Source organism: Sinohyriopsis cumingii, chromosome 16 (assembly GCF_028554795.1).
Source record: "Sinohyriopsis cumingii isolate HCF-2022 chromosome 16, ASM2855479v2, whole genome shotgun sequence".
NCBI classification, from domain to species: domain Eukaryota; kingdom Metazoa; phylum Mollusca; class Bivalvia; order Unionida; family Unionidae; genus Sinohyriopsis; species Sinohyriopsis cumingii.
Genome location: NC_142976.1, coordinates 68,171,115 through 68,195,234, shown reverse-complemented (window position 1 = coordinate 68,195,234; position 24,120 = coordinate 68,171,115). Strand labels below are relative to the sequence as shown.

The following is a 24,120-nucleotide window of genomic DNA, read 5'->3' as shown; positions in this document are numbered from 1 at the left end:
CTTTAATGGTGCTTTCTGTCACTAAGCACTTGATTTTATTAAAATGCGCAAACCACATGTCTATCATGTGTTGTAACCAGAACAGCACAAGTTCATAAAAATATAAATGATCCACATAAATATTTACTATCAATAGAGAGAACCAGACTGCTTTGATCTAAATGTATTTTTTTATAGGGTGAACCAAAATGCTTTGATCTAAATGTATTTTTTATAGGGAGAACCAGACTACTTTGATCTAAAAACCAAAATGCTTTGATCTAAATGTATTTTTATAGGGAGAACCAAAATGCTTTGATCTAAATGTATTTTTTATAGGGAGAACCAGACTGCTTTGATCTAAATGTATTTTTTTATAGGGAGAACCAGACTACTTTGATCTAAAAACCAAAATGCTTTGATCTAAATGTATTTTTTATAGGGAGAACCAAAATGCTTTGATCTAAATGTATTTTTTATAGGGAGAACCAGACTGCTTTGATCTAAATGTATTTTTTTATAGGGAGAACAAGACTGCTTTAATCTAATTCCAGGCTAAAGACAAAGGATACAAACTCTGCAAAGCAAGAAACAAAGCCATCTATGATTTGAACTACTATATGCACTAAAAATTATGTGAAGTTATTTGTATAGAAAGCAGTAAATGAAACATGTCATGAGTTTGTTGTGGGATAGTGGAAAATATATTGTAAAATAATAATAATAATAATAATAATAACTGCATAAAAATAGCCAAGATAAATGCAATAAAAATAACAAAATATATATTAGAAAACATTTTATCATAATAAATAATTCAACAAAACATTCATTCACAACTTTTGTACAAAATAAAACATATATTCTAGGATATAAGAATTTCATATTGAGCATATAGCGAAAAGAAGCACCTCCTGCTAAAGCTGAATTTAAAGACAGAGCTGTATTCAAATAACCATAGAACACTGTATTCTATGATGCTGCAAATACATACAACAAAAATTATACAAAAATGAGATAATGTACATACAGTCTTACAAGCATGTCAGCTATACAAGCTCCTTTGATTAGAGTTAAACTATGAAATACTGACAAGACACAGATTTCCTCTAAACTTTAAAATAATTTAATAAGGGATGTACACGTAGCATAAAAGTAATAGTTTGTGTTTATAGCAATATGCCCACTCTGCAAACCCAAAATTTAACAATTTAGAAAAAACTGAAATATAGCCAAAATGACATGAAAATCTATTAAATTATCTTCATAATTATACAAATATACATACCAAATTTCATTTGCTAAATCAAGTAAATTTTACTTAATTCTGCCAACAAAGCTTCATTTTTTTAGAAAAGGCAAAGTAAAAAAGGTATGAAAAAAGTAAAAATGTTTAAAAATTTGCTGTAATGGCCTTGAAGTCCAATCAGGTAATCTACATATAAATACAAATAATGTCAAACATTGCTTACATCAAGTGACTTTTGCTTCCTTATATTAATATTTTGTCAAAAGTTTCTGTTAAAAATTTTAAAAAATGTCTAAAAATTAAAAATTTGCAGTTTTACTCTAAGAAAGTTATTCAAGTTATCTGCAAGTGGTGGGGCATTTAACAAATTCCATTCACTGGTATGACAGGGATGACTAGACTCAGATGTGTTGCTTCCAGCTCTCTCTTTGTAGTGAACAGTGAAAATATCTTTTTTTAATACTGGGCTATAACATTTTTTTCCGAATTCCACTACAACTTAGATTGAGTCTCCACTGGTTTGTTTCTCACAACACCTTCCTGGGCAACTGACATGGCAAGAGTTCCATCCCTTTTCCACACTCGTCCATGGCACAGGGCTCTACCACTACCTGAGAAGAATGAACAAAAATGAATAAAAAAAGCCACCTCCTACTCATTTTGGTTTATTATTATATGATTAGTGCCAAGGCAAAGTGCCACATGCAGGAGAGTGCATTGGGTCCATTCTAGATCCCTGATCATTCATGGGATTAAGAAAAACACTACTAGGAAAAATATCTCAAATGTTTTGTTGTCTTTTTCTTCTTTTTTCTACAAATTTACCCTACAATATAATATTGTACTACACACTGTGGCAGAGTCATACTTGTTTCACGCTGAAGAAATTAAAAAATAAAAGATTAGAAAAATGACACTGAACTCTGATGTTAATTTTGGTATAATTGCTAACCAAGGGTCCTAAGAAAATATTCACAGAATTAGAACATTCATCAAAGCAAACTTTATTACATAATGTTGACCTTTATTTGTATCATGATGTAAAATCATAGGCAGAGTTTGTGAAACTCAGCAATTAAAAGACCTTCCAACCATAAAAAGACCTCAGTAAGGCAGTCTGTATTGTACAGTATGCTAGACCAAGTTTCAGCAATGTGTAATGAAACATCTTGTACTGCATATGAAAAGTTAAATATTATGTTCAAATTAAACATTCATATGGTACACTAAGACCATAATGACTTCCAGTTCAGTTTCAAAGAATGCACTTACAAAACCCTTGGAAGTCAGTGGTTTCTTGTTAGTTCTCACAACTGTGTGTAATCTTTTCAATTTCACATCATCATGGTGGCAGTCATCGTGTGTGCCTTGACCAAGACTCCGAATTAACACATAATGTCCAGTAAACATAAGTGTTGCCTCTCCAGAATTTTTCCAAGCATATCCAAGAATCTTAATATTTTGCTCTTACTTCTGTGCTGATTGTTTAATCCTTTTAAGAAATGTATTGTCCCTTTCAACATGTATTTCTGATTGATGCTGAAGGCAAAAGTTTAAAAATGCAGGTGTTCTGTGTGAAAATCATTGGCAGATTAAAGCATCTGAGGTACTTCTGTAAAGTTAGTTAGATGGCTGTATTTTTGTATTTTTAGGGTCATTTCAGAAGGACGAATTGTAATGGCAAGTGTACAATAACTTGGGCAACACCAACTAAGAACATCTTAGACTGATTTAAAGCCATAAATACTATGTGAATTATTGAATTTCAAACTTGTTTTTCTTTAGAATGAAATTTATGAAACTCATAAATACAATCAAAGTCCTGAGAGTACTGATGGCTGTTGAATTGATAGAAATTTACACGAGATCAGATGGAAGAACATAATTCCAGAGATACTGATATTCACGATTATATTAATATATAATATTAATGAGTTTACATCACAGACTGAGTCATTAATGCTATCTGATAAACAAAATCTTATGCACTAGTGTCCAATAACACAAAATGCCACCTAATGCAGACAGTTTATTTCATGTAAATAACATAATTCAACTCACATCATAAACCTGACACAAAATGATCACTCATAAGTGATCCTCTATTTAGAATTCTGAACAACATAAGAATTAATTTAAATCTTATTTCTCATTCATCCATGAAATACAAATTTAAAAAAACAAAACAATTATTGTCTCTCAACATTCTGAAATTCATGTAATCATGACAACAGTCTGTCCACACACTGATGATCACATATTACACAGTTTAAGGATGACTGCTTTTGAAATTTTTGAGCATTTCACATTTCTTAAATTATAATTTTATTTAGCTAAACGACCAAGTAATCCAAACCCAAAAAAATGTCATACATAGAAAAGTGTGGGAAAAGTATTATGTTACTAAACAACCATAAAAATAATACCTGAATCAGTGTTTACCAATTCATCAAATTTGCACATGTTTTAGATCAGACATACCTCTTATTAAATATGCAAAGGAAAGGGTATGTAGGTTAATTGATCTGTTTAGCATGAGTCAATTATTGAGATAACACAGTATTTTCACAAACAAGACTTCCATCATATGGACTGATGCTCTGCTATCTGAAAAGAACTGCCAGTCATTCAAGCTGAGATCATCTCTTCTTTTTAAATGCTGAGTGCTGAAACCATCTCTGATATTAAGATTTTGAAATCAGCTGTTGTGGTGGCCATTTTAGATGTGCACAATTTCAATCAAGACCAACTAAACACCATATGGAGTCTTCTAGTGAAAACTCTATACAGATATGACTTTCCATTCAGAGGGAGCGTTGATAATAAGATTTTCATGGCTTCAGGTGGCCATAGTGGAGGTTAGTACTGTTTTCATTTAGGACCAACTAGACATAATATGAAAGTCTGTTAGTAAAACTGCTACGCTGATTTGTCTATCCATTCAGGAGGATAACAAAAAATTTAAGATGGCCTCTGTGGCAGCAATACTGAATGCCTGGGTGGCACCATTTTCATTTAGAACCAAGCAGAAATGATAAAAAGTCTTTACATGAAAACCCCATATTGAAAACCCCATACTGATACGTTCCTTCATTCATGCGGAGTAGTGATAACAATATTTTCACAATGGGTACTGTGGCAACCATAACGAATGTATGAGAGACATCATTTTCATTTAGGACCAAATAGACAGCATATGACCTATACTGTTGAAAACCTTGTGTTAATACGAATTTCCATTTAGGAGTTGTGCTGAAATTTTTTAAAAGATGGCTGCCATGGTGGCCATGTTTGATGCATTTCAGGAAGGTAGCAATAACAAGCAGCCATATTGGTTTTCCAAGCATCACCATGTTCATTTAGAACCATGTAGACCATGACATGAATGTGTGTATAATGTATCATGGCAATCCTCAAAATAGCTGAGGTGGAGTAAAGGTAATAAAGTTATGCTGATAGATAGATGACTGACTGACAACATGTCATCCCATAAGTTCTCCTGCTTTGCCAATTTATGGTAGGTCAAAAAACCCTTAAGATTTCCCTCTGTCTCATTTACTTTTAACTGACTTTAACAAGAATACCATGAACAGCACAGTATACACTTGCCCTAAATTTAATAGTTATTCATGTAGGAACAAAACAATGGATCTCAATTACCTGGATATGTGGTCAAGTATGCAGTCATGAAATAAAGTTACTGTGCAGAAACTATTTTATTTTCTCATTCAATTTGTCTTGACCATGACTTGTGACCTCTAGACACAAAAATGTAAAGGTCTGCTTTACTATCCTAAGTGCAAGCCATCCTGCACACAAGGTTGGTTAAGGAAATTACTCAAAAATAAAAGTTTTACTGCAAAACCCATTTTTTATTTTAGCCAAAATGACTTTGATCTCTGACCTTTTGATGCCAAAATTAACAGGCTTCTTCCATATCTTAAATGCATGCCCATCACAAACTTTGGTCAAGGTACGTTGTCTAGAACTACAACTGTATTGCAAAAACAATTCCCCTTTGAATCACAGTGAACTTGACCTATAACCTTTCCACCCCAACATTATTTTCCTTCTTCCAAGTGCAAATTATCCACAAAGTTTAGTCCAGAAATCTGATGAAGAACTCAAGTTAATGTCAAGAAACCATTTTTTTTTCTTTCAGTCAATGACCTTGACCATTCACTCCTAAATCAGCTGGTTTTATTCTTACCCTACCTCCAAGTCATCCACAAACTTTGGTGAAGTTAAATTGTCAAGAACTGTAATGCTGTAATGTTTGTGAGGAAGCTAATTTTCGTCTTCCAGTCAAAATCTTTTTCCATGGCTATTTTACTTCAAACTGGACAGACTTCTTCCTAACCCAAAGAGCAAGATATCCACCACATTTTTTATTGAGGTGTATATTAATGTTATTACATGGAAATCATCTTCATTTGGTCTGGGTCTGTCATCCTGAACTAATGTTGTCATGCAGAAACAATCTTTTCTCACTTCAGTTATTGACCTTGAAGTCTGACCTATTGATTCTCAATCGATAAGATTATTTATTTTTTACCCAAAGTTTAGTCTCGATAGGCGATTAAGAACTAATTTTACTGTGAGAAAAGACATCTATGTTCTTTCAGTCACTGTAACCAAGACCTCCAATCTTTAGAGTCCAAAATTGACAGGATTCTTCCTTACCTCAAGTGCAAGCTGTCTGCAAAGTTTGGTCCCAGAATACGATGTAGAACTAATGTTACAATCCGGAAATCAATGTCCTCTTACAGTCAATGATCTTAATCTTTGATCTTTTGACCTGCAAATCAGTAGCCTTCTTCCTTAGCCCAAATGCAAGCTATCCACACAATTTGATTCAGGTATGTGATGCAGAATTCATGTTACTGTGCCAAAACCCTTGTTCTTCTTTCTGTAACAGCAACGTTGACCTTTAATCTTTTGCCCCCTGAACTGAGAGACTTTTTTCTTATCTGAATCGTAAGCTACCTAGAGAGTCTGATGAAGTTACTAGCTATAGAACTGGAGTTATCTTGCAGAAAAATTCATAGCAATATGGATAGACATGATCGTAGCATTAGAAGCTCTGCCAAAACCGCAATCATATAATACGAAAAACAGAAGTCACAACCACATCATTTTATGTTTAATCTTTCCCAGAGTTCTAACACTATGATACACCAACATAATAAGGCATGTCATAATATAATGATCGTGTCATTGCAAGCTGTGCAGTAAACATTGGTTTTACAAAAGTGGCCAATCTTAAGCATATTTTAGAGACTATTTTAATACTTACAATAGAATATGACCCTAGTGACTATGGGAATTACAGTATTTTGATACTTACAATGGAATATGACCCTAGTGACTATGGGAATTCCACTATTTTAATACTTACAATGGAATATGACCCTAGTGACTATGGGAATTCCATTATTTTAATACTTACAATGGAATATGACCATAGTGACTTTGGGAATTCCACTATTTTAATACTAACAATGGAATATGACCCTAGTAACTATGGGAACTCCGCTATTTTAATATTTACAATGGAATATGAACCTAGTGACTATGGGAATTCCACTATTTTAATACTTACAATGGAATATGACCGTAGTGCTTTGGGAATTCCACTATTTTAATACTTACAGTGGAATATGACCCTAGTGACTATGGGAATTCCACTATTTTAATACTTACAATGGAACATGACACTAGTGACTATGGGAATTCCACTATTTTAATACTTACAATGGAATATGACCCTAGTGACTATGGGAATTCCACTATTTTAATACTTACAATTGAATATGACCCTAGTGACTATGGGAATTTCACTATTTTAATACTTACAATGGAATATGACCCTAGTGACTATGGGAATTCCACTATTTTAATACTTACAATGGAATATGACCCTAGTGACTATGGGAATTCCACTATTTTAATACTTACAATGGAATATAACCCTAGTGACTATGGGAATTCCACTGTTTTAATATTTACAATGGAATAGTGACTGTAGGAAATCCACTATTTTAATACTTACAAATGGAATATAACCCTAGTGACTATGGGAATTCCACTATTTTAATACTTACAATGGAATATGATGCTTGTGACTATGTGAATTACACTATTTTAATACTTACAATGGAATATAACCCTAGTGAATATGGGAATTATAGTGTTGCATGTGGAACTTCGTATTCTTAAAGAGCTGACTTTTACCCTTTTCTACCTACCACACTGGGGACTGAAGATTTCATACAACATCCACTCATCTACTCGAAATGGAGCGTGAAACCATATTGTGTGATCGAGGGAGGTCATGAAAGTCGTCTCATAGTTCTTGCCGCCTGGCTGCAGGGCAACTCCAAGCAATGAATAATCAGACTGGTATGCAGCCACACATTGGTGTACTTTATTATCATCACCTGGACAAAACAAAGAAATAATATATAGTCAAACCAGTTGGTGACAACCACCAAAAGAAAGAAAAACTAACAACAACAAAAAAACGTCACCATCCAACTTACCATAAAAAACCTGTCAATTTATTGCTACATTTGTTCAAGGTACGAAGTCTACTCACTCTCAATAATTAATTTTAAAAACAGTAAAGTGGAACAAAATACTGTTGTGTGAAATTCCATAGTACATGTATACTGTTTCATAAGAAAAATGATTTTTTTAAGTATAAATAATTAGTTTGAAAGGATGACAGTTAAATCATTGAAGTGTAATGCTAATACACTGTTCCCTTCTTTTATCATGCCCAGATAATCTGCAGACCTGCTTATGATGCAGTGGTAGGTGTGGATTCCATTTTTACTTTTAAAAAATATCCTTGTACATGTATTAAGCCTCTTTATACTGAATGTGAACAAAAACTGCAATAAAAAAGGTAAATGAAATCTTGATATGTTGCTTGTTTTATCATAGAAAACAGTGCCTAGAAAGTTTATTAAAAATACACACATTCATAACCTTTAATAAAAAGCCATATTTTGTTAAATTTTCTTCCCCCCAACCCCCCCCCCAAGCAAATTCTCAATACACTGAAAAAACAATATATGATTAAATATTAAACAATTAAAATGTTAGTAATTCTAATAGGTGCAACATTTGAAGAAATAAACACCAACTGAACAACCCTTGTTAAGTGAAAGTCATGTTCCAGGTCTATCTTTAAATTTAGTTTTAGTGTAATTATCATAAATGCAATATCTCCTCTTCTTTTTTGGGGGGGGGGGACACCAGACAGATCCCCCCTACTTGTCCAAAAAAAAGAAAGTGTGTGTTGTATGTTTTTTTTTTTAATTAAAGAATTCCGATCAAAAATTTATTTTAAGATAATTTTTGATGGGGTATTTGTTGGATTTCCTAGTGTTTTTTACAGGGTGGTTCTTCTTCTATTCAAAAAGGTGAAAAGTGTTGAATATCTCCTCTTCTATTCAAAAAGGTGAAAAGTGTTGATTGACAGTCACAGGTATGCCTATGAGTATTTTTATGAGAACCCATTTAAGTGCCATGTTTTGACCTCCAACTAATGGATGCATCCTGTGTACAATCTTTGAGCAGTTCAGTAAACAATAGCCAACTGATGTTTGCTCACACATCTGGCATACACAATCAAAAAGATAGTGCTCTAAGAATGTTTCTTGGCCAAATTTATAAATCAATTAATTTACTTACTTATTTAAGGAAAATGACAGACAACCAATCCCTGCTCAATCACCAGTCATACCAACCCATTAATATTATTTCCTGAACTGTCAAGAGCAGTTTTGGTCACTGCCACATAGCCCCACCCCCAATGCTTCATTCTGCACAGTTCTGAAGGAATTACGTTTTTTAATACAATGTGATCAGTTGGTGACTACATGCATTCTTAACTGTCAATAGTTTATACCTCAATGAATGGTTCTCTGCCCCAAAAATAAATGTAAAATCCATTTTAAGTATTTCTTGTTTAATATGCATCGATATCCACACACACACACACACACACACACACACACAGACATACAGAGACACACATAGACATACACTCACATGCAGATTTGTGATTTATAGTACAGAACCATTATGGTACCTTTCGGACCTCAACTATCATTTATATATGTGACTTATGATAACAGTAGTCCCTCTCTTGAATGGCCCCCTGACAAGCGGCCACCTACTCCTTACGGCCAGAATCCGTTGGCACCGATGAGTTTGTGTTTAAAAGTACCTCTCACGAAAGGCCACCCAGATAACATCACAGCGGCCACCATATTAGTGCAATAATATAAAATTTACCCCGCACAAGCATCTGCATTTTATTTTCATATGTATCCAGAACCAGTATTTTATTTATAATGTGTGTTAAGTAATCAGATTTCTGTTTCCTGATGTCAGGTTTTTGTTATTGAAAGAAGTGTTGACTAAAGTACATGTACCACTAAGGTTAATATTATATCATTTACGCCTCATGAGAAGCCACATTTATTCCATAAAGCCGAAAATGACTCAAATTTTAATCCATACAAAAGGGTAAGTACATGTTATCCAATTAGCCTTACTGCTGTGTTATCATAAGATGTCCGGTTTAGTCACTCTGATAACTGTTAAGATTACAATTATTGAACAGTAGTAACAACTGAGAAGTGGCAGTATCGATATACAGTACCCAAGTCAGCAGGAAAATGGTTTGACAACCTTTATGGCTTCCCTTAGTAAGATGTTGAGCTTGTTCACTTTGATAATTAGTGGTTATTACTACTTATAATAATTGTCAAAATTACAGATCCTAACAGCCGCGAGGTAAAATCTGCTTGATGTTAATGGTACATATCGAAGCCGTTTTGGCTTCTCTCACTTAGTGTAAAGAAATGTATAAAAACATTAGTGTACCAGACTAGGACTAATGAATCACGTGACAAGATCACTTCCTTTAAAAACACTGCAATCTGTTTAGATGCATAAAACATTGTTTTATCAGTATTGTGTTGGCAACATGAATAACTTACTGCAAAAAATCAACATGTCATTGAGGAAAAAAAAATTCTCAGTTTAGAAGAGAAAGTGAAAGTAATTCAACTGACCAGGAGATGGGGGAGGGTCAATGATCCTAACAGAAAACTAACATCAGAAAGACTCAGATAAACAATATCGTGAAAGATAAGGAAACAATTCTGCAGAAGTGGGAAGGTGAAATGGACAGAGAAAGGAAGATTGTTTGAGCCAGGAGATGTTTGTATCCTGATATGAATGACAAGAAAAAGCAACAATTTTGTCAGCTGAATTGGGATATGACGACTTTACCACAAGTAATGGATGGTTGCACAGATTTCAAGTGCAACACAATATTAAGTGTTCTGTCCTTAGTGTAGAATTAGCTGATGTTAATAATGAAGATGTCGAAGATTGGAACAAAAGACTAAATGATATATGCAGGGGATATGACAGCAAGAATATTTTTAAGTGTGACGAGACTGGTTTGTTTTTTAGACTGTTACCAACAAAGTGACAGACGATGTGATCTGTAACATAATTATAAAGACAGTTTTAAAACTATATCAATGGTTATTCATAACATTCTTTTGAAAATGATGAAACAGTTTGTTTTACATTTATTTCACAACATGCATGCGATTTTTTAATGAAAATATTAAATGTTTTAGAATTAAATGTACTTGTGACTTTCTTCATATGTATTTACTATTCGCATTTGTCATCCCCCTCTAGAAAGGCCACCCTCATTATAAGGCCACTTCCCTGCTGCAATAGAGGTTGCCTTATAAGAGGGGGACTACTGTATATGCAAGTCTAACCTATGTGTCCTTCTGCTTTAAGCCACACATAGCGAATTGGTTCTGATGAACGTTGGCGGAAATACCCCTTAGGATCAACAGGCCGTATATCCACAGGGATGTCACAAGATAGCATCATCATGATGAACTCTCTTTCCTTGTCTGGAGTGTCAGCATGTCTGGAATTTGAATAAAATAACCTGTATTAAATTCATTGATCTACTTTTGTACACAGACTTGTTATTTTTTATATTCATCTGATTTGACTTCTGAACAGCACAGTGGTAGTACATTACCAATTTAACTTTTAAGTGCTGGTGTTATGACAATTCAACACATAATTTATTTGCAAGAATACAAAGTAAACATTTAAAAATAAGTTACAGTATTGTGAATGACCATATAATGCAGTCTACTTGTTTCATTTTGATTGTAATCCATTATGAATATAATTACAAATAACCTTCCTTGTCCACCAAATGGTCTCAACAGGAGTTAATTCCCTTTGACCTTTCATTTCAACTCTTTGGCATAAAAAGCAGTAGTACAGATTAAAGTTAGTTACTGGTACAGAACCTAAGAGTAATTATTTAGAGAGATATATTTTTGTCTTCTGTTATTAAGTTATAGCATCAAGAACTTATTTATTTTATTGAATTGCAAAACAATTATTGCACTATTACTTCAAACTGTTTGGATTTGTCCCCACTTTTCTCTCTTGATTTAAATGTAAACATGACCGAAGTATAGTGCACAACTCAGGAAAGGATCAGAATACATTACCTTAATGTTTGAATTGAAAAATAAAACAAATACTTCATAGGTGTTTACTCTTGAATGTGTTGAATGTCTTTCTTTCATGTCAAAACTACAGCATGTCTCAATGACATTACAATACATTCTTGACATCATCAAGTTATATTCAGAGGGGTGTAATATATGAACTATGTGATTACCATCTTGGAAGTAAATACCACATATAATATATCAAAATGTTTGAAATTTACTACAAAATATGACAATTGTTTCATTTAGTTGACAATATATCTTCAGTGATTCTTTACGGTAACACTCTACAGTTTTATATTTTACACAGGGTTAGATTTTTAAAGAAAAAGAATTTCCCAGAATTTTTTCACTGGTAATACTTGCCATTTAATAAAGACCTTCTATGGGTATTTTTAAAAGAACTTTTCATTCCATTTATTTTGGTTGATGGGTGTAATTTGGGATGTAGATTAGACAGCTTGGACTTACTTCAGACATGCTTGTAAAAATAAAAACTGCTTGTGGATTTTCACTTCCAAGACTTCAGAGGTGAATTGTAAAAAAAAACGAGCAGACAAACATGTCAATATATATGACCATCAGTTTGGGAAGAGTAGCAATGGCAAGATTTTCAGAGCAGTGCCTTTATTCATTTAGGACTAACTAGACCATGGGATGAATGAGTGTTTACATTTTCATGGTAATCCTTTATGTACTGGTAGTTTAGGAGAAATAATAACAAATTAGTGCTAATGGAAGGTGTAGAAAAGGGTCAACAAACTTGTGCTAATGGAAGGTGTAGAAAAGGGTCAACAAACTTGTGCTAATGGAAGGTGTAGAAAAGGGTCAACAAACTTGTGCTAATGGATGGTCTATGACCAGTAGACTACAAACATTGCTAATGCCTTCCACCTAATAGTAAAAAAGAATGAACTTTCTCATATGTAACTGTTCCCATCTTAAATTTTTAAAAATGAAACATTTATAATTAATTCCATGCAGTTTATTGGCAACAAAAAAATATTTCATTCCATAGAAAATATTATATACATTGTCTCCCATTCAAAGTGCATTTGGCTTCCTCTGAGTATGTCTGCTTCTTCCATACAAAAGAGCACTAATGGGCAGACCACAGAATTTTCTTGTGGGGTGCAAGAGATTTCCATTCCAATTAGGATATTTCTTTTCCTTTTATTTTTTATGTTAAGAATTTTTTCTAAAACTATTTTGATGGATAGAATTTCTTCAATTTTTCAAAAAATCTGATCAAGATTATTCAAGGTACATGTATGTATGTATGTATGTATGTATGTCTGTATGTATGTATGTATGTATGTATGTCTGTATGTATGTATGTATGTATGTATGTATGTATGTCTGTATACATGTACATGATACATGTACATGTATGTGGGTGCCTGAAACTTGTTTAAAAAATATGTAAGGTCCCAATACCCCAAATTAAATTAGCAGGGTCTAAACATCAAGACCTGAGTAAAGCTGCAAAGTTACCAAAATTACTAAGTGTATACAGTTATCAACAACCAAAGCAGTACTGTTTAATCAAAACAATTAGAAACCTTTCCCACTATCTATTGGCTAGAACAGTTGACAGCTATGATACTGTGCATACCAAACCTTGCCCAACTTGGGATTATTTCATCTGCAGTATGTCCTTCACCTCTTATTATAATAGGATTCAGTTTGTAAGACATGTCTTTGTTGAATATATCTGACATTTTCTGTTCAACATCCCAAGGCTTGTAGTGATATCATTTCATACTATTACATATATGTACAACATCCCAAGGCTTGTAGTGATATCATTTCATACTATTACATATATGTACAACATCCCAAGGCTTGTAGTGATATCATGTCATACTATTACATATATGTACAACTCCCTAAGCTTGTAGTGATATCATTTCATACTATTACATACATGTACAACATCCCAAGGCTTGTAGTGATATCATTTCATACTATTACATATATGTACAACATCCCAAGGCTTGTAGTGATATCGTGTCATACTATTACATATATGTACAACTCCCTAAGCTTGTAGTGATATCATTTCATACTATTACATATATGTACAACATCCCAAGGCTTGTAGTGATATCATTTCATACTATTACATATACGTTGTTGTTCTAGTGTTTAACGCCATTTTTCAGCACAAGATAGGCTATACATGGTGGCCAGAATAACTGGTGAAGGAAAAACCCTTGAAAATCCAGGGAAGAACCACCAACCCATGAGAAGGTACTGGCAGGCTTTCCCACGTACCCATTCTAGCTGAGCCTTGGACTCGAACCCACACAGACAGAGGTGAGATGGCAGTGATCCGGAACAGTGAGCGCTTTAGACCACTCGGCCACTCAGGGCCCCTACATATATGTACATGAATGAAAAACTGACAATGGAACTGCCTGGACATGCACATGGGATGCTTTTGAAGAATTTACAATGACAAAAGTAAGCAGTGGATTACAAACTTTACACTGTTTCTTTAAATATGATGCTACTTATCAATGGTTATATTAACAAAATGTTGCTCAATGGAAAATATTGTAGTTCAAAGAAATTTATATTGGCAGTGATAGTAAATCTGCCTGATCACAGCATTGTGTAATGTGTTCATTAACCTACACTTACTGACATTCTTCTTCACCTGAGATGCCATATTCATAGATACAAACTTTAAAATAAACAAGAAATAACACAAAATACCTACTATGCAATCTTCTTAAGCAAATATGTGGAAATATATAATTTGATTGGAATGGGTAGTTCCTTCACCAATGACAACCACATGTATGATGATTTACATGTTTAAAAATTATGCAAATGTTTATAGGCAGTAAATACAATTAATCCATTTCCACATGTGAACAAACCGCTGCCTTAGATCTGAGTCATCAAAAGCATGTTAGATTAATTTGTAATAAACTGCTGTCCAATTAGCACAAAATAAGTACAATGTATATCTCCTCCCCAATTCACACTCAACAGGAGTGGTTGAAATGGGAGCGAGAGAAAATGTTTGAAGTCTGTGTTGTTATTACTTCAAACTTTTATGACTGTTTTGTACTTATACTTAAAACATGTTCAAAAGTTTGCATTCGTGGTCCTGAAACATTAGAGATGAAGTGTGTGATACTACCCATGAAAAACACATGCACCCAAGCATAACTTGACATGGCTTAACAAAAAAACCTTGTAATAAAGACAAAAACTCACTTTAACTGCAACTGCAACACTTCTGTGGTGTCCATTAATTCCTCAGGTCCTGTAACCTTTGGCATCTGCATTTGATATTTGTAGACCTGTGTCTCATCCAGTTTAAAGGACGCCTGCATGGTAAAAATGGTAATTCCCATCTGGGTGGCCTTTACAGAGCGATTGGAGAAAGTCTTTCCATCACGTGTCCTGTCAACCATATATAGGATTGGCTTTTGACAATTACCTAGAAGTAGTGTCAAGGATATGACATGATATCCTAGTGTATGTTTTGATTTTTTTAAAAATATTTTTCTTACAGTTTTCCAAGCATTAAATTAATAAAATTAGCAAGATAGTGCATATTTAACTAATGGACCATTTACAAAATGGCCAAGAATGATGGGAAAATGTACCCCTATTAATGTCATGTAAGTGATTTGGTTCAAAATAACAATGTTGCCATCAAGCATCCATGTGATACTGAGCATAAATGAAGGTCACACTTCAATGGATGTCTAGAATTTGTTAAACACTGGAACATAGAGAACATGCTTATAAATTTGTAATGACATTTCCACACTGCTGAGATGTGAAACAAATTCTTAGTTCAGGAATTTCCATTTTTTTACAGTGATGATATGAATCTAAACAAATTTTTTTGGTCTTTGTTTTACGTCAGCCTTTTCTACTTTTCAAAACAATTACTTTCCATATTAATTACACAAAAGTTTGATGTGATAATGTGATATTATTTTTTAAGTGGGCAGAAATTTATTTTAATTAAACAGTACCTACTCACCACTATTACTAAGTTTTATTGTGTTGAAAAAATCACATCCAGAGAGCGGAGAATTGTTAGTAAGACAAGGTCCACTCATACACCTCACGTGCGCCTGCACAGTCGAATCATTATTTTCATAGATGACTTTATCCCAGGACACCTGGGGGGGGGGGGGGGGGCACTGAACAATAGCGATAGGTAAGTGTTGCTTATTTTTAAGTTTTTAATTTTAGACTCTCCCAACAAAAAACTACACTTTAATAGCAGCAATAACTCACTCGTCACTATTGTGTGGGTAGAAACCTTTTGAGATGGATAGGCTGTGTAGATAGGTGAATAGGCTGCATATCAAAAACAGAAAGATTTGATGAATTCCCCACTACACAAATTGTTAGTGTCCCTCTCAGCCATATGTACTGCAAACTATGGGTCCCAGAAATAAATGCTCTTTGTTGTATTAATGAATGGAGACATAAGGAAGAGAATGTAGTATGGGATCACCAATAAGCTACCTTCATAACATCCTTTGAGGAAGAACGATTTACATTGGCCCAATTAACAATGACACCTCAAACCTCACAGGATTTTAGTTTCATAAAAGAAATGTTTCCGTCTGTAAGGAACTGGTAAGCTCTTTTGATTATGTTGATAATCCACTGTGAGATAGCGGAGGCCAAAATATCAAAAGGGCCATTAAGAGGAAGTAAAAGACATTTCCTATCCTTTCAATTCGTTTTAAAATATTTAAAAATAGTGCCAAAATTAAGCATACAAATGTAACGATCATCCTATCATCCATTATGCTTGTCCAAGCCTCGAAGAAGAGGCCTAGACAAGCAAGAGAAGGTGGTAGTCCATATGGCTGCCATCTCTGACAAACGAAGGCAGGTTAGAGAACTTCCTAAAAGAGGTTCTTTGGTGACATCCACTCTGAGGTCCCGACTGATGAAGCAGTCTCATCTGAAATTGCGCATTTTACTGGGGCTGCATTTTCATTGAAGAATTTAGAGGGTTCACATTGGTATGCTTCCTAGCTGATTGCGATGGGTCAGGAATGGTTTTGAAGGATCTATGTTAGTCAAGCCATGGTGGGAATGAGTCTTTTGAAGAGGATCTCAGCTTCTGATAGAGCAGTCCATAGAAGGTCTTTATTGTGGTTAAATAAGACTTGCCAGGAGTCCAGTGCAAAGTCATAGCAGATATGCAGAAATTCCACCAATGTGACAGAAAGGCAATGCCTGGATGTCTTGGCCACAGATTCCAGCATCCGTTCTAATCCAGCTGGATTCAGGGCAGCATCCTTTAATATATGAAATAAAGAAGAAGAAAAGAGGTAAGTAATGCAAGCTATGGTGACCAGCAGACAGACTTTGTGATCAATGACTTCAATTGTTTTAACTGGAAGTCATGCCCAGGCTCCAGTTGTAATACCTACTAGGGACACAAATGCATCCAGCTGGGGAGGTTTAATAGGGCAATTCAGGGAATCTACCCATTAACTAGAGACAGACACCATAGGTTTCAAGGCAGAGGGAAGAACAAACCAACTTCTATGCACTGAACAATGACTTGGCCTGAAGAGAACCTTTGTAATATTTCCTCAGTAGTAGAGGAATGAGGACAAAACAGTAGATCTGCCAATTCTGACAATGAGGAGGATCGATGTTTCTCTGTCCTCTATATGCACATGTGGAATCAGTTAGATACCAGACTTCATTAGTCTGTATGGTGCAAAATGAACAATAATTTCTTATGTGTGCACTTTGAATATGCGAGACATTATGAGTGAGTATCCCAAAGACCCTGCTTATGGCCAAATTTTTATACAGGATGTCCTAAGGTTGTTATTTGAAATAAAAGTTATCTGAGAGAGAACAATAATAGTAATACAATTTAATAATTTTCATAATTGAAATTTGCATGTTCGTATGTATTGCATGCTATATACATTTGAGTGTATTTGCACATGGTAAACAATGATTCCCTCATTAAGAATTTCCTGTCTTCTCACTCTCCTATACTTTTTCAATAAGGAAGCTGATCAGTTATTGCCCTCTAGGAACAATGTAGAACACAAACAATAAAATACAAAAGTGAAGAAACACCAAATTGATGTTTAATTAATTTATTTCATTAAGGAAAATTTGAAGTCCTATTGTGGTAGGAGCTGTATGGCATATAACTTAACACACAATACTTACTCATGAACTAGTTGTATCTTGAAAAAAAGAGGGATGTACCCTAAGCACTAAAGGGTGGGAAATAATGTGGTAACCCAAGAGGACCTTTCCAGAACTAATTAATGAAGATAGGCTGGGGTTGCTGGCATAAAAACATGAACATATCCAAAGATGAAATACTGTTGAAGAGAGAATGTAATATGGTTTAAACTCACAACAACCAATAATTTTCTGTCATATTATTCACATCACAAACATTAACATTCCTTGAAAAAGATGATTGTTCTCCACAGGCACATCCAAGGTACATAAGTGGACCTAGTCTTATTGACAATTCTCAACTCTGGGAGGATGTAGTTGTAGTCACAGCAAATGGATAACATTTTGTGAACTGAATTAAGTAAAGCTGCACAATAGTGACAGGTAAATTATTGCTGCTATTAAAAGTCATTGAATGGTTCATATGTTCTTACAATTGGCTCTAAATAAAATAAAGGCTGTCTCAATAAATAATTCAAGCTATTCTGAAATTATAAAAGATGCTTTTTCAAACAAAATATTCCACATATAACACTTTCTGAAAAACTGACTGACAGATGCAGTCACAGATGGACGTGACTGATCAAGCAAAAGCATAAATGTAAATGATCTTATCTTTTTAATGTTAGTAGTAAAGTTTTCATGATATATTTACCTCCCTGTAAGAAGTAGCAATGAAGACTGTGTATGTGTTGATCATCTGTAACAGTTTCACATGCTGCCACAAGTGCCTGGCCAACAACCTGGCCTCCAAATACGAACCGACCAAAGTGATTCCGCCACAAGTTTTTTTCATTAGCTCTGCAAGTTAAACCATTTAATTGTTTATACAATCTGATCTGAAAACAAATTCCTGTATATACTGGAAAATGAAATAAAACAGCTTGACTTCTGGTCCCCTTTGTATAATTTTGAAAAAGGAAGAAAGATAATTGATTTTCAAACAAGAAATGACTGTGAGGTCTAAACAGAGACTACATGCTTTTGACAATTGGAGGATTGGATCAACGGATAGATGGAAGTATGGATACAAAAAACAAAAACAAAATGCACCCCTGCATGTATAGGGGTCCAAAAAATGTGCATACAGCATTCCTAAGATTTATGGTCTCATAGAAAATGGGGATCTGTTGCTTGATATAAAATGAAAATTGCCTTGTTTGAATCTTTGTGTGGACAGCTCATTGCCCTTCCAAGCATACATGGCTGGTTAGGTTGTTTGAGATAAACCCTCAAATTGTTCTATATAACCAAAAGTTTATTTTATACTGCCCAAAAAAAACCCCAAAGCTTTGCATTCATTGTAAAATTATCATGAAGTGTTTGGTTTTAGTAATCTCTAAAATTTGAATACCTCATTTTTATTAATTATACCATTTATATCTTTCATTTGTATTCATTTTAAGCATATATCTAAGAATATTAGTTCTGATATTGTGAAAACTTAAAGCTTTGGATTTTGAATTTTAAATTTCAGTTTTATCTTGGGGGTTTCTTTCTCCCCTTATCTCCTGTTTTCCAAGTTTTTATCTTAGGGTTTCTGGATTAATATTCCTCTCCCTTCAGGGAATTACCCTGTCAGTCAGGTTTCCTTTTTCTGTCTTCCCTTGGTAGTTGCTCATACATGAGAGACATAATTTGGTTTAAATTTTTTATTTGTTGTTCTTTGCCTGTTTTAAAGAAGGTTTTTGATATCGAGTCAATTTAGTTGTTCATTTTTTAGTTTGTTACATGTTTTATATTTATGACGAGTGCATTTTAATAGGCATTTCTGAACTCTGGCACCAAATTTTAAATGTAGTTTGTTTAAAAGTTTTGCTTATTATAATTTATTGTACTTGAACTTTACACTGTTATAATATTTTAAACCTATGGATTTAGTTTAATAGCATCTTAAATTGTTAGAGATATTAATTTGTCATCCTCTAAGAAAATACATGCAGATATAGTGCAGAACATTTTTTTTTATAAAGATTTGTGATCAATGAATTCTCTGCTGAGATTTCTCCATAAAAAATAAACTGTATATCTGTCTTAAGAAGGGAAACAAATCTTGTGAATCAAGTTCTTGCGGAGTAGCAGCAACTAGAATTCTTAATTTAATAATGGCAAGAAATCTTGTAACTGTTCCAGCATCCATTATATTAAAAAACAAGTAATATATTTTCTATATGTATTCAACTATATAACAAAATTTGTTGTCTTTAGGACTTACAAAATATACAAAAATAGTATGTACCAAAATATATCATAAGTAATACCCCTCTTCTCTACAAGTCATGCACAACAGGGTCCAAAAATATTAACCATTATATAACTGAGGGCATGACTTACTGACGGACCTCTGATAAACTAAGAAAGGAATGGAGATCAACTGATAGGAAAAAGTATGGTGGGGGGCAAGTAGCGCTGTTCAAAACTCATTTTATAATTGTGCTGAGAATAATTTGGAATAAATAGCATTTTATCATCGAGTTGTTCATTTTCCTTTATAAATTTCTTTTAATTTCAGGATAAATGATCTTAAAAAATTATTAATAAAGTATTAGAAGTTGTTTCAGTAAACATTACATATGTACCAGTGAACACATTGTTTATTACATCACTGCTTTTGCATTAAATTGGATACATTCTATTGTTATTGTTCATCTGAAGTTAATTGAGATTTATTTTTTCAAAAGGGTATCTATTCTTCTATCACTAGATACAAAACATATATATATATATAGATAACTTTTTGTTGCTGTTGAGGTTTTTGCTGCATTTATCTTGTGACATTAAATTGCCATGACGGTTACCAGCATTTATTAAGAAAGTAAGATACTACTGGGATATAATGTTAATTTCATGCCTATTGCTAAATATAGAAAAAAGTTCATGCTGATCATATATTAATTTAGCTCTCAATAAGTGCTTCCACCTTGGCTGGAGTTGCATTATTTGTTTCGTTACAGGCTGTGACAAGAAAACTTGCACTGACATACACAAAACATACTATAACCTCTCACTGGGATTTCCTTTCTTTATGTCAGTGTTTACGCTGATTAACATTAATCAAATTTTTGTTCTTCAAAAAGAAAGAAAAATAATTGTTTTCTCTCTGTTTAATTTCATTACTGAGCTTCTTTTAGTCCTAACTTCCACTTCCATGAGGGTTATGATAAACATAATGATAACATCACAGAATATCTTAGTACTGTTAAGTCAACATAGTCAGAAATGAACCAAGATACATGTAATCAAGAAAAACCAGCCAAAGGCATTACAGTAAAGAAATCAGGCAAAGATACTTACGCTCCTCTTCTGACAATCATATACTCATTATTCCAAGTATGAAAACAAAGTCATATGGACAGCGTTCTTTTGCATACCAGGGCCCAGCAATGTGGAATGAATTACCCACTGAACTTAGACACAAAGACACAGTGATCACATTCAAGAGGGCTCTCAAAACTCACTTATTTCGACAGCAAAAACAAACTTAAAGACCTAATAATGTTTCCTACCTGAAATATTCTCAGCATGTTTTTTATTTTTTTAATGTTTTTCTAATTTCATGTTGTTTGTTTTTGTAATAATATTATTATGTTTCTTATCTTATAGGTGTTGTCTAAAGTTGTAAAGTGCTTAGAGCTTCTAAAGATTAGGCGATATACAAAGTCCACATTATTATTATTATTATAACAGTAAGAAATGACAAACCAGTCAAAGACGTTACAGTAATAAATGACAAACCAGTCAAAGACATTACAATAAAGAAATGACAAACCAGTCAAAGACATTACAATAAAGAAATAACAAACCAGTCAAAGACATTACAATAAAGAAATAACAAACCAGTCAAAGACATTACAATAAAGAAATGACAAACCAAATAGCCTTATATTACATCCCCACCTGACCTATGTTGCATTTAAACTTAAATACTAAACAAAAATTAATCATCTTAATGGAAAATTACCCCAATCTGTAAACTAATTCATTTTTTATTGTAATGGAAATAGATAGAAATAAGAAATAATTTTGTTTATTCTGACTCACACGATATACCTTTAATCTGTTGCATATAAAAAAAAATAGTCCCAAACTTTTGTCAATTTTTTTGGCAGTTTTTAAACCAATATAAAAAAAAGATTTTCTGTCAAAACTAGAAATAAAAGAGTGTCTTTCAGAATGAATGAAACAATTGACTCAGAGAACATTGTTTCTCAACACAGAATGTGTATGGAAGTCCTGCCTGATGTCACATAGTTTGATTCACTGTGGTTAAAGGAACAATGTAACAATGTAACAATGTTGATATGTGACCATATATTTGTATTGGTTGATTTGGAACAGGAGACAATGGAAACTGCATCACATAAGAGACACTGGATCATTTGAGCAATTTTACCACATAAAAATACTGTTTTCTGATAGGCCTAATGTTTTGTCAGTTGAGAGACTGGTTTATGTCTACATTCGTCTATGAACAGAGGTGAGTTTATTTGCATCTAGAGGTTAACATTTAAACCACTTTTTGTATAGGTTGGTTTACTTTTCACAGGATTAATTTACTGCCCACCCCTCCCTTCATGCATGCTATCAATGGACAAATTCCCTTAATTTCATTTGTTGTTGTTGTTGTTGTTTGGGATTTAATGTTATTTTTTCAGTGCTTGATAATACATGGCATAATGATCCCCAGTGGGGTAAATTCACCAAAAAAATTAGAAAGACATGACATTTTTTTTAAAATCCTTTGGTCAGTCGATTTGAAAAATGGTCACCAAATTTTCATAGTATTAGTAAAAAGAAAAAGTTTCAAAGGACGAGAACATTTTCCCATCATCGCAGCCAATCAGTAAAGAAAATACTGTGCAAGAATTTCATGGGTTTATTTGGACCAATCAGAATCACATCAAGTGATATGTTAACATGTGGTAATTTAAAAAATATTAAACTGTACATGCTATATGTAAAGTCTACATACTATGGGATAAAAATTGTTTTCCAGCAGAAAAACTGTTACAGATGATGTCATCCTGTATTAAGTATAGACACAGATATGCTGTGTCTCTGATATTAGTGATTAATTGACCACTGAGAATCTCATGTATACATCACAAGTGAATGCAACTTTGATGCTGAAAAACAGCAAGAATCTAATTGGAAAAAATAATACCGAGTGACAAAATTACATCAGATTACCCCCATGACCCACTTTGACACAAAATTACCTCAGATTACCCACATGACCCATTCTGACACAAAATTACCTCAGATTACCCCATGACCCATTCTGACACAAAATTACCTCAGATTACCCCCATGACCCATTCTGACACAAAATTACCTCAGATTACCCCCATGACCCATTCTGACACAAAATTACCTCAGATTACCCTCATGACCCATTCTGACATAGAACCCAGTCTATCATACTCATACTATAAAACAGCAGTCAAGTAAAGGGTCCTATGTCAGAATGGGTCATGAGGGTAATCTGATGTAATTTTGTCACTCGGTATGATATTGCTTTTTTCAGCATCAAAAGCACTTATATGAGAGAACGTAGGACATATGGCAGTTGGCTTGCAGTTACCAATCCCTGTCCATGGCACTGAGAGAGTACTAAACTAATTACAAATTTGTAAAGGAGTGGGATTTTTTTTATCATGTTAAAATTTTAAAATGTTTTAAAGAATTTAATAATTTTCATCCAAATTATAGCAAAGATGGGGTGGGTGGGTAATCAGAGATACAAGTTGAAAGGGTAAGCTCAAAACTTAAGAAACCGCGGGGTCATAAAGTATAACGCAGTTACAGTGTAGGAATACCACTTTTGTCAACATAAAAACAAACCTGAATATATTGACATCAATCCGCTCCAAAGCCAAAAAGGATTTAGTTAGCTGACTTTCTAAGTCGGGTTGTCCTGAAACTGTTGTTGACATTGCAATATTAGGCTGAAAAACTATAGTTTTTACTATTTTTGATTTAAGTACACACGAGAACGTTTTTCTTAAAACGTTCATTCGTGTTGCCATTTTCCCGTATTCACTTTCGAGGTTAATAATACGGATCATACCGTGAAAGACAATTTTGTCTCAC

At 33.6% G+C, this 24,120-nt stretch overlaps 1 protein-coding gene across 3 annotated transcripts; it reads right to left on the bottom strand.

Moving 5' to 3' along the window:
• Positions 1-763: 763 nt before the first annotated feature.
• LOC149780722 (acyl-coenzyme A thioesterase 8-like) lies at positions 764-24,120 on the bottom strand. 3 transcript variants are annotated; one of them, XR_016415125.1, is made up of 7 exons: positions 23,872-24,120; positions 18,683-18,828; positions 15,046-15,271; positions 11,050-11,207; positions 7,477-7,668; positions 5,912-6,137; positions 1,713-1,839 (listed from the first exon to the last, which is right to left on the bottom strand). XR_016415125.1 is itself a non-coding variant. In XM_089937773.1 (6 exons), exons 1-6 carry the CDS (start codon positions 24,093-24,095, stop codon positions 1,721-1,723), a joined length of 1,065 nt encoding a protein of 354 aa, XP_089793899.1. In that variant the 5' UTR covers positions 24,096-24,098; the 3' UTR covers positions 764-1,720. The 3 variants fall into 3 exon arrangements, 2 of the variants coding, with proteins under 2 accessions (XP_089793899.1, XP_089793900.1); XM_089937773.1 differs by lacking the exon at positions 5,912-6,137 and having other exon boundaries at positions 764-1,839; positions 23,872-24,098; XM_089937774.1 differs by lacking the exons at positions 5,912-6,137; positions 18,683-18,828 and having other exon boundaries at positions 764-1,839; positions 15,046-15,234; positions 23,872-24,105.